Source organism: Rana temporaria, chromosome 12 (genome assembly GCF_905171775.1).
Source record: "Rana temporaria chromosome 12, aRanTem1.1, whole genome shotgun sequence".
Classification (NCBI taxonomy): Eukaryota; Metazoa; Chordata; class Amphibia; order Anura; family Ranidae; genus Rana; species Rana temporaria.
Window position 1 is genome coordinate 5,811,305 of NC_053500.1, and position 14,568 is coordinate 5,825,872.

At 47.1% G+C, this 14,568-nt stretch overlaps 1 protein-coding gene across 1 annotated transcript in view; it reads left to right on the forward strand.

Moving 5' to 3' along the window:
- The first annotated feature begins 10,155 nt into the window (after positions 1-10,155).
- BMP7 (bone morphogenetic protein 7) overlaps positions 10,156-14,568 on the forward strand; it is a 77,611-nt gene continuing 73,198 nt past the window's right edge. Inside the window, exon 1 of the mRNA XM_040331705.1 lies at positions 10,156-10,873. Coding sequence (XP_040187639.1) covers positions 10,489-10,873 — 385 coding nt within the window. The 5' untranslated portion in view covers positions 10,156-10,488. The remainder of the gene's footprint in view (positions 10,874-14,568) is intronic.

Below are 14,568 nucleotides of genomic sequence, written 5' to 3' on the forward strand. Positions count from 1 at the left end.
TGTAAAAAAAACACAGATTTTTACAAACTGTCCCTGGTTTTATTGAGCCTGGCAACCCTGATGGGGCCCCCTAGTGGCATGGGGCCCTCGGGCAGTGCCCGAGAGTCCCAATGGTCAGTCCGCCCCTGACCACCGGCTGTGTGAACAGTCACGGATAGCGGCAGCCATCAGCCCGAAGTGGGAGCAGTTACTGCAAGGAATTTCAGCTCTTGAGCGCCACTCTTTGGGCCTCTTCTGCTAATTTCGTGTATGCGTGTTTGTACTCTCGACTTTTGTATGACAGATTTGCATACTGACCAAAATCTGACGTGGAGCCGTTGTCCGCCGAAAATTTACTAGCCTGTCATCCAAACATTTGTTGAGCAAAAATTGGACAATTTTTAAAAGGAGCGTACTGACGGTAAGAATTTAGGACAGTCTGTCAAAAGACAATCCCCTGCCAACAATGCCGACGATAAATTAATATTCATTTAAATTTATGATATTCATTAACCGCTTGCCGCGCGCCCACTTTTAAATGCTCTCATTCTGGGAGGACGTTATTAGATGGCGATCAAGGCCGTGGCGTGTTGCTAGGACACAGCGAGACCGCCGATCACTGTAAAGAGCCGCAGCTCTTTAAAACAAGTGATCGGCTGTGTTCAATCGAAGCTGTTCACATGTAAATACGGAAGTGTCGTGAATCGGCTCTCCTCGCCTCACACTGACAGGGTGTGCGGCAAGGAGTGCCAATCAGCAGCATCTCCTCGCAGGGGAGAACAGGGCAGGTAATCAGGAAAGCCCCAGCAGTGCCACCAATCAGTGCCCATAAGTGCAACCAATCAGTGCTGCCCATCAGCACCACCCATCAATGTTGCCTATCTGTGTTGTCTATCAGTGCCCACCAGTGCTTCCCATCAGTGCCACCTATCGGGGCTTCCTGACGACGCACGGTGGTTTGCGAAACGCGTAGAGGCTTCTGGGTAACACGTTGGACAGCTTACGTCATACGTCACCTCCTACCGTTGACTCGCGCGGTTACGAAGGCACCAGATCTTTCCAGCAGTGCCGAGCGAAAGGCGCTCACTTGTGTGTGGACCCTTCTGGCCGGCGTGTGCCCCAAAAAATGTCAGTCTTTTTTTTTTTTTTTTTTATAAAAAAGTGCAACAGCGTTGAAAGCTAAAAACTGGCCTGGGCAGGAAAGGGGTGACAGCGCCCGGTATTTAAGTGGTTAAAAAAATTCAAAATACAATAATATATAAAAATATAAATAATTTTTAAAAGTGCATCCTGCATTTTCGGTACAAAAAAATTCTATTCGTTGCGCCTCCATTTGTTACACGATGGTCTGGAAGGCAGCCGCAGGTTCACTTGTGTTTTATAGACTTCAGATGACCGCCTCCCGATCCCAGCTGCATTGTGATGAGATCGAATAACAGTCTCATGTCTGTGTGAGTTACCCGCTGACACCACCAGCCGTAGGTGTGCGCAACCTATTGCATTAGGGTGTGTGCCCTAAAGCTCAAACACATATGTGTGCATATATATATATATACTGACAGCATCAGTAGAGCAATGGATATTGTCAGTAGGGCAGAGATTGGGGTCAGTAGTTTTTATTTTTTTTATTTTATTTGTTATTTTTTTACATTTTTTTTTTTTTTAGGGGGCTTTTCTGAAATATCAGGGGTCCAAACAAAGGGAATCTGTGCCACACAGGGTGATTGGGGAACACCTGGCACACCCTGCTTGCACACCTATGAATAGGTGAGTGGGCGCTGTCAGTAGTATTTATTTTTATTGTTTTTATTATTATATTTTTTTTATTTTAAAATTGTTGGAGCCCTGTGAGGGAGCTTTTCTGAAATATCAGGGGTCCAAACAAAGGGAATCTGCACCACACCGGGTGATTGTGCCCAGGTAGACCCTGCTCGCACACCTATGAATAGGAGAGTGTCAGTAGTTCTTATTTTTATTGTTTTTATTATTATATTTTTTAATTTTATTTAAAAAAACATTTTTTCATTTTTTTATTTATTTTTTTAGGAGCCCAGTGAGGGGGCTTTTCTGAAATATCAGGGGTCCAAACAGGGTGAATCTGCGCCACACAGGTTGATTAGGGTACACCTGGCACACCCTGCTCGCACACCTATGAGTAGGAGAGTGGGCGGTGTCAGTAGTTTTTATCTTTATTGTTTTTATTAATATATTTTTTAAATTTGTTTTTACAATTTTTCTTTTTTTTAGGAGCCCTTTGAGGGGGCTTTTTCCTGAAATATCAGGGGTCCAAACCTGGGGAATCTGCACCACACCGGGGTGATTAGGGAACACCTGGCACACCTATGAGTAGGAGAGTGGTCAGTGTCTGTAGTTTTTTTTTTTTTATTATTATTTTAATTATTATATATTTTTTTTTTTTTTTTTTTTTTTTAGGAGCCCCGTGAGGGGGCTTTTCTGAAATATCAGGGGTCCAAACCAGGGGAATCTGCACCACACCGGGTGATTGGGGTGTGCCCAGGCACACCCTGTGGGCATGCCTATGCCACCAACCAAGAGCTCTTGGAGGGGGAAAAAATGGACAAGTTGAAAAAAAAATAATCTGTTATTATTTCTCCAAGCCGATATTATAGGCGTCTGCAGCACGACCCTGCCACCCCCGCAAAGGCTAAACCCAGACACAGGTGCATGGGGTGCGATCCGCCTCGACTATGGCCGAGTTTTAGGAGACAAATCAGGGCTCTCTCTCTTTCTCTCTCGTTCTTTCTCTTTCTCTCTCGCTCTCTTTCTCTCTCTTTTTCTTTCTCTCTCTCTCTCTTTCTTTCTCTCTCTCTCTTTCTTTCTCTCTCTTTCTCTCTCTCGCTCTCTTTTTTTCTCTCTCTCTCTTTCTCTCTCTCTTTTTCTCTCTCCTTCTCTCTCTCTGTAGAAGAAATGTGTGTGGATTATCCCAGGGAAGCCCGAGATCTGCAGTTTGTCTCCCGACTCTCTGGATTACAGGAATGTTTTCTCCAACAGTCCTTATCTTCTGAGTTGCTGTCAGATAAGAGAGTGTTGCATCACAGGAAGGATCTGCAAATTCCCCACCGCTGCTCTGACCAACCGGCTCCTTTTTCTATGGGTCAGCCAGATGCCTGGAATATGTGCTGCAGAATGTACACACAGGTGCTTTAGGGGAGCCGCCCCCCCCCCCCCAAATGTTCTCGTATTTTTAGCACTTGGCTCAGTGACCTGTACAGGAGAAAGACGGCGCTTTTTGAAAAATTGGAGCCTGTCTGATAAAAGCCGAGCGAAAAAAACAAAACAAAAAAACTGATTTCTCTATCAACCTCGTTGGTGATCAGTGGGAAGAATGTCCCTTACATTGGTGATCAGTGAGAAGAATGTCCCTTACATTGGTGATCAGTGAGAAGAATGTTCCTTACATTGGTGATCAGTGAGAAGAATGTCCCTTACATTGGTGATCAGTGGGAAGAATGTTCCTTACATTGGTGATCAGTGAGAAGAATGTCCCTTACATTGGTGATCAGTGAGAAGAATGTCCCTTACATTGGTGATCAGTGGGAAGAATGTTCCTTACATTGGTGATCAGTGAGAAGAATGTTCCTTACATTAGTGATCAGTAAGAAGAATGTCCCTTACATTGGTGATCAGTGAGAAGAATGTCCCTTACATTGGTGATCAGTGAGAAGAATGTCCCTTACATTGGTGATCAGTGAGAAGAATGTCCCTTACATTGGTGATCAGTGGGAAGAATGTCCCTTACATTGGTGATCAGTGGGAAGAATGTCCCTTACATTGGTGATCAGTGAGAAGAATGTCCCTTACATTGGTGATCAGTGAGAAGAATGTCCCTTACATTGGTGATCAGTGAGAAGAATGTTCCTTACATTGGTGATCAGTGAGAAGAATGTCCCTTACATTGGTGATCAGTGAGAAGAATGTCCCTTACATTGGTGATCAGTGGGAAGAATGTCCCTTACATTGGTGATCAGTGAGGAGAATGTCCCTTACATTGGTGATCAGTGGGAAGAATGCTCCTTACATCGGTGATCAGTGAGGAGAATGTTCCTTACATTGGTGATCAGTGAGGAGAATGTCCCTTACATTGGTGATCAGTGAGAAGAATGTCCCTTACATTGGTGATCAGTGAGAAGAACGTCCCTTACATTGGTGATCAGTGGGAAGAATGTTCCTTACATTGGTGATCAGTGAGAAGAATGTTCCTTACATTGGTGATCAGTGGGAAGAATGTCCCTTACATTGGTGATCAGTGGGAAGAATGTCCCTTACATTGGTGATCAGTGGGAAGAATGTCCCTTACATTGGTGATCAGTGAGAAGAATGTTCCTTACATTGGTGATCAGTGGGAAGAATGTTCCTTACATTGGTGATCAGTGAGAAGAATGTCCCTTACATTGGTGATCAGTGGGAAGAAAGTCTCTTACATTGGTGATCAGTGGGAAGAATGTCCCTTACATTGGTGATCAGTGAGAAGAATGCTCCTTACATTGGTGATCAGTGGGAAGAATGTCCCTTACATTGGTGAGGCTATGGTGAGTTTACGGGGATATGTGAAGGGTACAGGTGAGTAGGTGACTACGTATTGTAAAAGGAGACACAATAATAATTATTTGTGCCCACAATTGCTGAGGACCCACCTGGTGGACCTTCCTGCTGCTCTCAGACGAGGCACATGGCAGACACAGTCCGGGGCGGAGCGGCAGACGATTTAACAAAGGAAATGCAGCTTTGCATATCAATTAGAGGCTCCTGTCTCCTGTCTGGAATGTGACAGATTACTCCAGGTGATAGTGGGTGGGCTTGCAATTGCTTTTAGGAAGCCTACAGACTTCTTCACATGGGGTCTGGATCATGCAAGACGCGCACACGCTCAGTTGACATGCGTGCCTTGCATCTATGGAGACTCAACCAGAACAACCCAAACTAGCCGCTGGCAAAGCTCAGCCAAGGAACATCTACCACAGCCAGATCTTATATACATGTAAACACCTTTTATAATAACCTCACTGGGGTGCCTGAACCTGGCTGATACTGTTACCAGGGGTGCCTGATTAGAGCATAGATCTACACGCTGGGTTGAGCCAGGCATGCATGTCTACTTTATGTTAATCCTAAAGAGTGAACATGCCGCAGCCTGATTTTCCGATTTGTCCCCAAAAAATAATATACAGCGGAACCTCGGATTACGAGCATAATCCGTTCCAGGAGAATGCTCTTAATCCAAAGCACTTGCTAATCAAAGCGAGTTTCCCCATTGAAGTCAATGGAAACTAAAATAATTTGTTCCGCATTGACTTCAATAGCATGCAATACCGCATGTGGCCAGAGGTGGGGGGGGGGGGGCGTCGGAGATATAGGAAGGGTCAGTGTTAGGGTTGCAGGAAAGGTCAGTGTTAGGACTAATGGGGAGTAGTGGTTGGGTTACATGGAGGGTTAGTATTAAAGTGTAAGGATTACAGGTAAGTTTATTACTGGATTTAAATGTAGGGTTGGGGATAGAGGGAGGATCAGTGTTTGAGTTTTAGAAAGGGTCAATGTTAAGGTTACAGGGAGAATTAATGTTGAGAGGGCATTGTTAGGGTTACAGGGAAAATTGCTATTGAGGTTACAGGAGGGATCAGTGTTGGGGTTATGGGGAGGGTCAGTGTTGGGGTTCCATAAAGGGTCAGTGTTGGGGTTACTGGATTAGTGTTGGAGTTATAGGAAAGGTCAGTGTTGGGGTTCCATAAAGGGTCAGTGTTGGGGTTACAGGAAGGATCAGTGTTGGGGTTATGGGGAGGGTCAGTGTTGGGGTTCCATAAAGGGTCAGTGTTGGGGTTACTGGATTAGTGTTGGAGTTATAGGAAAGGTCAGTGTTGGGGTTCCATAAAGGGTCAGTGTTGGGGTTACTGGATTAGTGTTGGAGTTATAGGAAGGGTCAGTGTTGGGGTTCCATAAAGGGTAAGTGTTGGGGTTACAGGAAGGATCAGTGTTGGGGTTACAGGAAAGATCAGTGTTGGGGTTACAGGAAGGGTTAATGTCAGTTATAGGAAGGGTTAGTGTTGGGGTTACATAGAGGATTAGTGTTGAAGTTATGGGAAGGGTCAGTTTAGTGGTTACAGGAAGGAATAATGTTGGAGTTATAGGAACGGTCAGTACTGAGGTTACAAGAAGAATTGGTGTTGGAGTTATAGGAATGGTCAGTGTTGGGGTAACAGGAAGGATTAATGTTGGAGTTACAGGAAGGATCAGCATTGGCGTTATGGGAAGGATTAGCGTTGGCGTTATGGGAAGGATCAGTGTTGGCGTTATGGGAAGGATCAGTGTTGGCGTTATGGGAAGGATCAGTGTTGGCGTTATGGGAAGGATCAGTGTTGGCATTATTGGAAGGATTGGCATTATGGGAAGGATCAGCAATGGCGTTATGGGAAGGATCAGCGTTGGCATTATGGGAAGGGTCAGCGTTGGCGTTATGGGAAGGATCAGCGTTGGCGTTATGGGAAGGATCAGCGTTGGCGTTACGGGAAGGATCAGTTATGGGGTTACGGGAAGGATCAGTGTTGGCGTTATGGGAAGGATCAGCGTTGGCGTTATATGGGAAGGGTCAGCGTTGGCGTTATGGGAAGGATCAGCGTTGGCGTTATGGGAAGGATCAGCGTTGGCGTTATGGGAAGGATCAGCGTTGGCGTTACGGGAAGGATCAGTTATGGGGTTACGGGAAGGATCAGTGTTGGCGTTATGGGAAGGATCAGCGTTGGCGTTATATGGGAAGGGTCAGCATTGGCGTTATGGGAAGGGTCAGCATTGGCGTTATGGGAAGGATCAGCGTTGGCATTATGGGAAGGGTCAGCGTTGGCGTTATGGGAAGGATCAGCGTTGGCGTTATGGGAAGGATCAGCGTTGGCGTTACGGGAAGGATCAGTTATGGGGTTACGGGAAGGATCAGCGTTGGCGTTATGGGAAGGATCAGCGTTGGCGTTATATGGGAAGGGTCAGCGTTGGCGTTATGGGAAGGATCAGCGTTGGCGTTATGGGAAGGATCAGCGTTGGCGTTATGGGAAGGATCAGCGTTGGCGTTACGGGAAGGATCAGTTATGGGGTTACGGGAAGGATCAGTGTTGGCGTTATGGGAAGGATCAGCGTTGGCGTTATATGGGAAGGGTCAGCATTGGCGTTATGGGAAGGGTCAGCATTGGCGTTATGGGAAGGATCAGCGTTGGCGTTATGGGAAGGATCAGTTATGGGGTTACGGGAAGGATCAGCGTTGGCGTTATGGGAAGGATCAGCGTTGGCGTTATGGGAAGAATCAGCGTTGGCGTTATGGGAAGGATCAGCGTTGGCGTTATGGGAAGGGTCAGCGTTGGCGTTATGGGAAGGATCAGCGTTGGCGGTATATGGGAAGGATCAGCGTTGGCGTTATGGGAAGGATCAGTGTTGGCATTATGGGAAGGATCAGTGTTGGCGTTATGGGAAGGATCAGCGTTGGCGTTATGGGAAGGATCAGCGTTGGCGTTTTGGGAAGGATCAGCGTTGGCGTTATGGGAAGGATCAGCGTTGGCGTTACGGGAAGGATCAGTGTTGGCGTTATGGGAAGGATCAGTGTTGGCGTTATGGGAAGGATCAGCGTTGGCGTTATATGGGAAGGGTCAGCGTTGGCGTTATGGGAAGGATCAGCGTTGGCGTTATGGGAAGGATCAGCGTTGGCGTTATGGGAAGGATCAGCGTTGGCGTTACGGGAAGGATCAGTTATGGGGTTACGGGAAGGATCAGTGTTGGCGTTATGGGAAGGATCAGCGTTGGCGTTATATGGGAAGGGTCAGCATTGGCGTTATGGGAAGGGTCAGCATTGGCGTTATGGGAAGGATCAGCGTTGGCGTTATGGGAAGGATCAGTTATGGGGTTACGGGAAGGATCAGCGTTGGCGTTATGGGAAGGATCAGCGTTGGCGTTATGGGAAGGATCAGCGTTGGCGTTATGGGAAGGGTCAGCGTTGGCGTTATGGGAAGGATCAGCGTTGGCGGTATATGGGAAGGATCAGCGTTGGCGTTATGGGAAGGATCAGCGTTGGCGTTATGGGAAGGATCAGCGTTGGCGTTACGGGAAGGATCAGTTATGGGGTTACGGGAAGGATCAGTGTTGGCGTTATGGGAAGGATCAGCGTTGGCGTTATATGGGAAGGGTCAGCGTTGGCGTTATGGGAAGGATCAGCGTTGGCGTTATGGGAAGGATCAGCGTTGGCGTTATGGGAAGGATCAGCGTTGGCGTTACGGGAAGGATCAGTTATGGGGTTACGGGAAGGATCAGTGTTGGCGTTATGGGAAGGATCAGCGTTGGCGTTATATGGGAAGGGTCAGCATTGGCGTTATGGGAAGGGTCAGCATTGGCGTTATGGGAAGGATCAGCGTTGGCGTTATGGGAAGGATCAGTTATGGGGTTACGGGAAGGATCAGCGTTGGCGTTATGGGAAGGATCAGCGTTGGCGTTATGGGAAGAATCAGCGTTGGCGTTATGGGAAGGATCAGCGTTGGCGTTATGGGAAGGGTCAGCGTTGGCGTTATGGGAAGGATCAGCGTTGGCGGTATATGGGAAGGATCAGCGTTGGCGTTATGGGAAGGATCAGTGTTGGCATTATGGGAAGGATCAGTGTTGGCGTTATGGGAAGGATCAGCGTTGGCGTTATGGGAAGGATCAGCGTTGGCGTTTTGGGAAGGATCAGCATTGGCGTTATGGGAAGGATCAGCGTTGGCGTTACGGGAAGGATCAGTTATGGGGTTACGGGAAGGATCAGTGTTGGCGTTATGGGAAGGATCAGCGTTGGCGTTATATGGGAAGGGTCAGCGTTGGCGTTATGGGAAGGATCAGCGTTGGCGTTATGGGAAGGATCAGCGTTGGCGTTATGGGAAGGATCAGTTATGGGGTTACGGGAAGGATCAGTGTTGGCGTTATGGGAAGGATCAGCGTTGGCGTTATATGGGAAGGGTCAGCATTGGCGTTATGGGAAGGGTCAGCATTGGCGTTATGGGAAGGATCAGCGTTGGCGTTATGGGAAGGATCAGTTATGGGGTTACGGGAAGGATCAGCGTTGGCGTTATGGGAAGGATCAGCGTTGGCGTTATGGGAAGAATCAGCGTTGGCGTTATGGGAAGGATCAGCGTTGGCGTTATGGGAAGGGTCAGCGTTGGCGTTATGGGAAGGATCAGCGTTGGCGGTATATGGGAAGGATCAGCGTTGGCGTTATGGGAAGGATCAGTGTTGGCATTATGGGAAGGATCAGTGTTGGCGTTATGGGAAGGATCAGCGTTGGCGTTATGGGAAGGATCAGCGTTGGCGTTTTGGGAAGGATCAGCGTTGGCGTTTTGGGAAGGATCAGCGTTGGCGTTTTGGGAAGGATCAGCGTTGGCGTTATATGGGAAGGATCAGCGTTGGCGTTATGGGAAGGATCAGCGTTGGCGTTATGGGAAGGATCAGCGTTGGCGTTATATGGGAAGGATCAGCGTTGGCGTTATGGGAAGGATCAGCGTTGGCGTTATGGGAAGGATCAGGGTAGGCGTTATATGGAAAGGGGGGCAGTGTTGAAGTTGTAGGAAGGGTCAGGTTTGGGGTTAGTTGGGTTACAGGAAGAGTCAATGCCAGGATTGCAAGGATAGTTTTAGGGAGCCTGTGGATAATGTTTCCCTCTCTTCAACACAAATCTATAGGCACTAAAAAACGAAATCTGGAATATTTTGTGATAACTGTATGTGTGGCCCCTACAAATATTCAGCGATCGATCAGCGTTTCCTCATTGTATTTAGCTGTGAAAAGCTTCAGGTGGTGGAATCCTCAATGCTCAGCTGTTCCTCATAATTGCTGTATTAATGACATGGGCTGAAATACCGGAGAACCGGATCAGACAGACCTCTCTCTTTAGCGGACGGTGCCCCGTGCTGTGCTCACAGAGACTACACGTCCATGACCTTATCTGTGACCACAGCACGGGGCATCGTCCGCCCTGTTCAGGGGCTCTTCTCCAGCGCTGCTCCCTCTTGTTCTGCCCGCTGCTCCCTCTTGTTCTGCCCGCTGCTCCCTCTTGTTCTGCCCGCTGCTCCCTCTTGTTCTGCCCGCTGCTCCCTATTCTTGCTGCTAATTGAAGTTGCTGCCTTCCCAGGAGCGCTGCTGACCTGATCTCAGTTCTTGGTGGGACCCTCCAGAGAAGTAACCTGGTGGGATCTGGCAGCGCATTAAACTTTTTCTTTCTTTGCTTCGCACTCCCTCCTCCCAGATCCCTACCCCTCCCATCACATTCAGCCTCCTGCCGACTCTCTGCCTTCACACAATCCACCAGGAACTGGGCAGACTGGTCGGGTCCCACTTGTGTGCAGGGAGATGTCCGGTTTCAGCTGATGCTCAGGAGGCCACCAGTAGGCTCCAGATGGTCCTCCTTGGTCGGATGGTCCTCTCTTTATGACCCCCCCCCCTGCTTTGGGATAGAAGTGCAGGTGCTCCGATCTTCTCCCAGACCCACCAGAGGAAATGAAGGGTCTTCTAAGGACCGCGTCGGCGGTGCTCTACCTGCTGCTCAGATCAATCTTGGCCGACTTCAGCTTGGACAATGAGGTCCACTCCAGCTTCATCCAGAGAAGACTGCGCAGCCAGGAGCGCCGGGAGATGCAGAGGGAGATCCTGTCCATCCTGGGCTTGCCGCACAGACCCCGGCCACACTTGTATGGGAAGCAGAACTCAGCCCCGATGTTTATGCTGGATCTGTACAATGCCATGACCGTGGAGGAGGAAGAAGCTGAGGGCTTTTCTTACCCTTATAAACCCATCTTCACCACCCAGGGGCCACCACTGGCCAGCCAGCAAGACAGCAACTTCCTCAATGATGCTGACATGGTCATGAGCTTTGTCAACCTAGGTAAGTCCCAAGGGGGGCAACTCTACCCTGTGTAAAGCAGTTATTGAACACCCAAATTGGGGACCTCTGGTGGAAGGCAGATTACCAGAGATCTTCTACTGGGCTTTGTCAGGGGGATTTTGATCCCTCTCAATACAGGGCTTTGCACTTGCTTTCTCGAAAAGGGGTTGGTTCATTATTGCCCATACTGGGCTTTTCATTTACTTTGTGGGGCTTTTGGTTCCTTTTTAAACCATGGAATTTTGGTTTCCTTCAGCTTGGCTTTGGGCTTGCTTTGTGTGGGGATTTTGGTGCCCTTTAGACCATACTTGGCTTTGCACTTGCTTTGTGGGGGGATTTTGGTGCCCTTTAGACCATACTTGGCTTTGCACTTGCTTTGTGGGGGGATTTTGGTTCCCTTTTTAGACAATGGAATTTTGATTAATTTTAGCATATACTGGGCTTTGCACTTGCTTTCTTGAGAAAGGGGGGGGGGGGGGTTGGTTCATTCTTGCCCATACTGGGTTTTTCATTTACTTTGTGGGGCTTTTGGTTCCTTTTTTAGACCATTGAATTTTAGTTACCTTCACCATGTTCTTGGCTTTGCACTTGCTTTGTGGGGGATTTTGGTTCCTCTTAGACCATACTGGGCTTTGCGCTTGCTTTGTGGGGGATTTTTGTTTCTTTTAGACCGTACTGGGCTTTGCGCTTGCTTTGTGGGGGATTTTTGTTTCTTTTAGACCGTACTGGGCTTTGCGCTTGCTTTGTGGGGGATTTTGGTTCCTCTTAGACCATACTGGGCTTTGCGCTTGCTTTGTGGTTTTTTTTTGTTTCTTTTAGACCATACTGGGCTTTGCGTATGCTTTGTGGGGGATTTTTGTTCCCTTTTAGACAATGGAATTTTGATTCCCTTCAGCATATACTGGGGTTTGCGCTTCCTTTTTTTTGGGGGGGGGGGGTTGGTTCCTCTTGGCCCATACTAGGCTTTGCACTTGCTTTGTGAGGAGATTTGGTTCCTTTTTAGATCCTACTGGGCTTTGCACTTGCTTTTGTGGTGGGATTTTGGTTCCTCTTAGACCATACAGGGCTTTGCGCTTGCTGTGTTGGGGGGATTTTGGTTCCTCTTAGCCCATACTGGGCTTTGCGCTTGCTGTGTTGGGGGGATTTTGGTTCCTCTTAGACCATACTGGGCTTTTGCGCTTGCTTTATGGGGGGTGCGTTTTTTTTTTGGTTACTCTTCCCATTCGCTTTGTGGGAGGATTTTGGTTCCTCTTAGACCATACTGGGCTTTTGAACTTGCTTTATGGGGGGGGGTGTTTTTTTTTGTTTGGTTACTCTTCCCACTTGCTTTCTAGGGGGATTTTTGGCTTGTTCTTGCCCATGTTGGGCTTTGTAGAGGGGGGGGGGGAGTTGGAGGTTGGTTCCTTTTTTTTTTTTTTTTTTTTTTTTTAGACCATACTTGGCTTTGCACTTGCATTTTGGGGGATTTTTTTTTTGTTCCTTTTTGCCCACTTGCGTTGTTCGGGGGTTTTGGTTCTTTTTCAGTAAACCCCACCATAACCTGTTTGGTCATACTCTCTCAATGAATGTGAAATGCACAACCCTGTTGGTGCAGCTCATAGTTGAGCTTGTAAGCTTGAGCATGTATTTTTATTATTCATTTTTATATCAATTTTCAGGTCTCAAGGACCTACTAAATCCAATTCATCAGCGGTCATTGGGAGGAATTCTGGTGGTCTGTAGGAAAAATACCCCCCACCCTTTTAAAGTAGTGGTCAAAATTCCATTGGTAAAGACGGTTTAAAAAAGTTCTCTGGTCTCCTGTTCCTGGCTCTGCCAAATGGCTCTGGCCCTGGAACTATGCAGGAACCTTCAATCTTCCACAACTCAAGGAACCCCTGGAGGAACCCTGGTTGAGATGGGCTGTTTTAGCCTAGTTACTAGGCAAGACGTTGTGCAAAAATAAGTGCACCCGTTAAAGTCTGTAGGGCTTGAAAAACGCATGACTCTGCCCCAAAGAAGATCATGGAGGCCACATTCCATTCAAACTTAAACTGAGTGTCTTTGGTAGTTTCTTCTTTTGAGCGCTTGCACGAGGGTTCGCCTTTCTAATTGCGCTAATGGAAAGCTAGTTACTAGGCAAGAAGACGCCCGTCATGTATGTGTTTTTCTTTTTTTTTTGCCGGTAAAGTGTTTTGCACCCAAAATGTGCACCAAAAGCATCTCATGAACTTTTAGGCTCCATGCACACTGGCTTAAAAAAATGTTGCTTCTATAGGCAGGGCCGCTAATAGGGGGTGGGGCCCGAACAGCAGGAGGAATCAATGTGGGGGGGCTGATGCAGAGAGATGCCGCTGGCTTTCAGCTGCTGCAGGGAGAGACATAGACACAGGGCATCATTTCTGTAGTTGCTTCTCCTCCCCTGTTTTGCTTCTGATCTCCCCTGCGTGGTGCCCCCCTTCTTACTGTGCCATTCCCACCCCCATCTTCCCCCACCCCGTGGCACTGTCAACTTCCCTGTCCTGTAAGATAACAAAAAAATTAAAGGGCTAATTCACAAAGGTTCCCTGTTATGTTTGTGTCAGCTAATAAAGATTTTAGTGTGTTTTTATTTTATTTTTTGTGAAAATATTGTTTTGATATATTGGGGTGGGGGTGCCTGGTAAGCTGTTATTTTATTTTTTTTAAAGCCCAGTGTGCATGGAGCCTTTCAACCTTCAAGTGATACTTGTGAAGGGGCAACATTGGATTTGATGGAAATCCTGATGCGTTCGAAGCGCTTTTTGTGAAGCTTCAGATCGCTCAGGTGCGGCTGGGGCCATGTGTTTTTTTTTTTTTTTTCAAAGTTTACGCAAAAGCAAAACGTTACTCGGGTGTGAACGGGAATCATTGAATATATTTAAAATCTCGATGTTGAGCGTTTGAAGTTTCTTGGGGGGGGGGGGGAAATGCGCTTTCAAATGGCTCATGGGGCTGGACCCAAACGCCAGCATACATCTAGGGCAGGGGGTAGGCAACCCTGTGGCGCTTCAGCTGTTGTGGAACTACATTTCCCATGAGGCATTGCAAGGTTGGCAGTTACATTTACTCCCAGGGGTATGATAGGACTTGTAGTTCTGCAACAGCTGCAGTGCCACAGGTTGCCTACCCCCTGATCTAGGGGAACGTAGGCTTTTATCAGAGTTTTTCTGTATGGTGTTGATAAAATCGAAGTAACAATATGACCACATATAGGTGGGGGAAAAAAAAAAACATAATACTTTAAAGAATATTCCGTATCTATTTCCCCCCCCCCCCCCCCCCCCGCTTTTGATCTTTTTAGCTATCTGTGCGATTATTTCGAGTGGCTGGCAGAATTTCTCAGTTTTCGGAAGGAGGCTTTTTCTTACCATCTGTTTAGGGTCATTTCCATGTTATGAAGAATTTCCTTTATATATATATATATATATATATATATATATATATATATATATATATATATATATATATATATATATATATATATATATATATAATCGAAAGTTTGGGCACCCCAGGTAAAAATTTGTATTGATGTGCATAACGAAGCCAAGGAAAGATGGAAAAATCTCCAAAAGGCATCAAATTACAGATTAGACATTCTTATAATATGTCAAAAAAAGTTAGATTTTATTTCCATCATTTACACTTTCAAAATGACAGAAAACAAAAAAATGGCGTCTGCAAAAGTTTGGGCA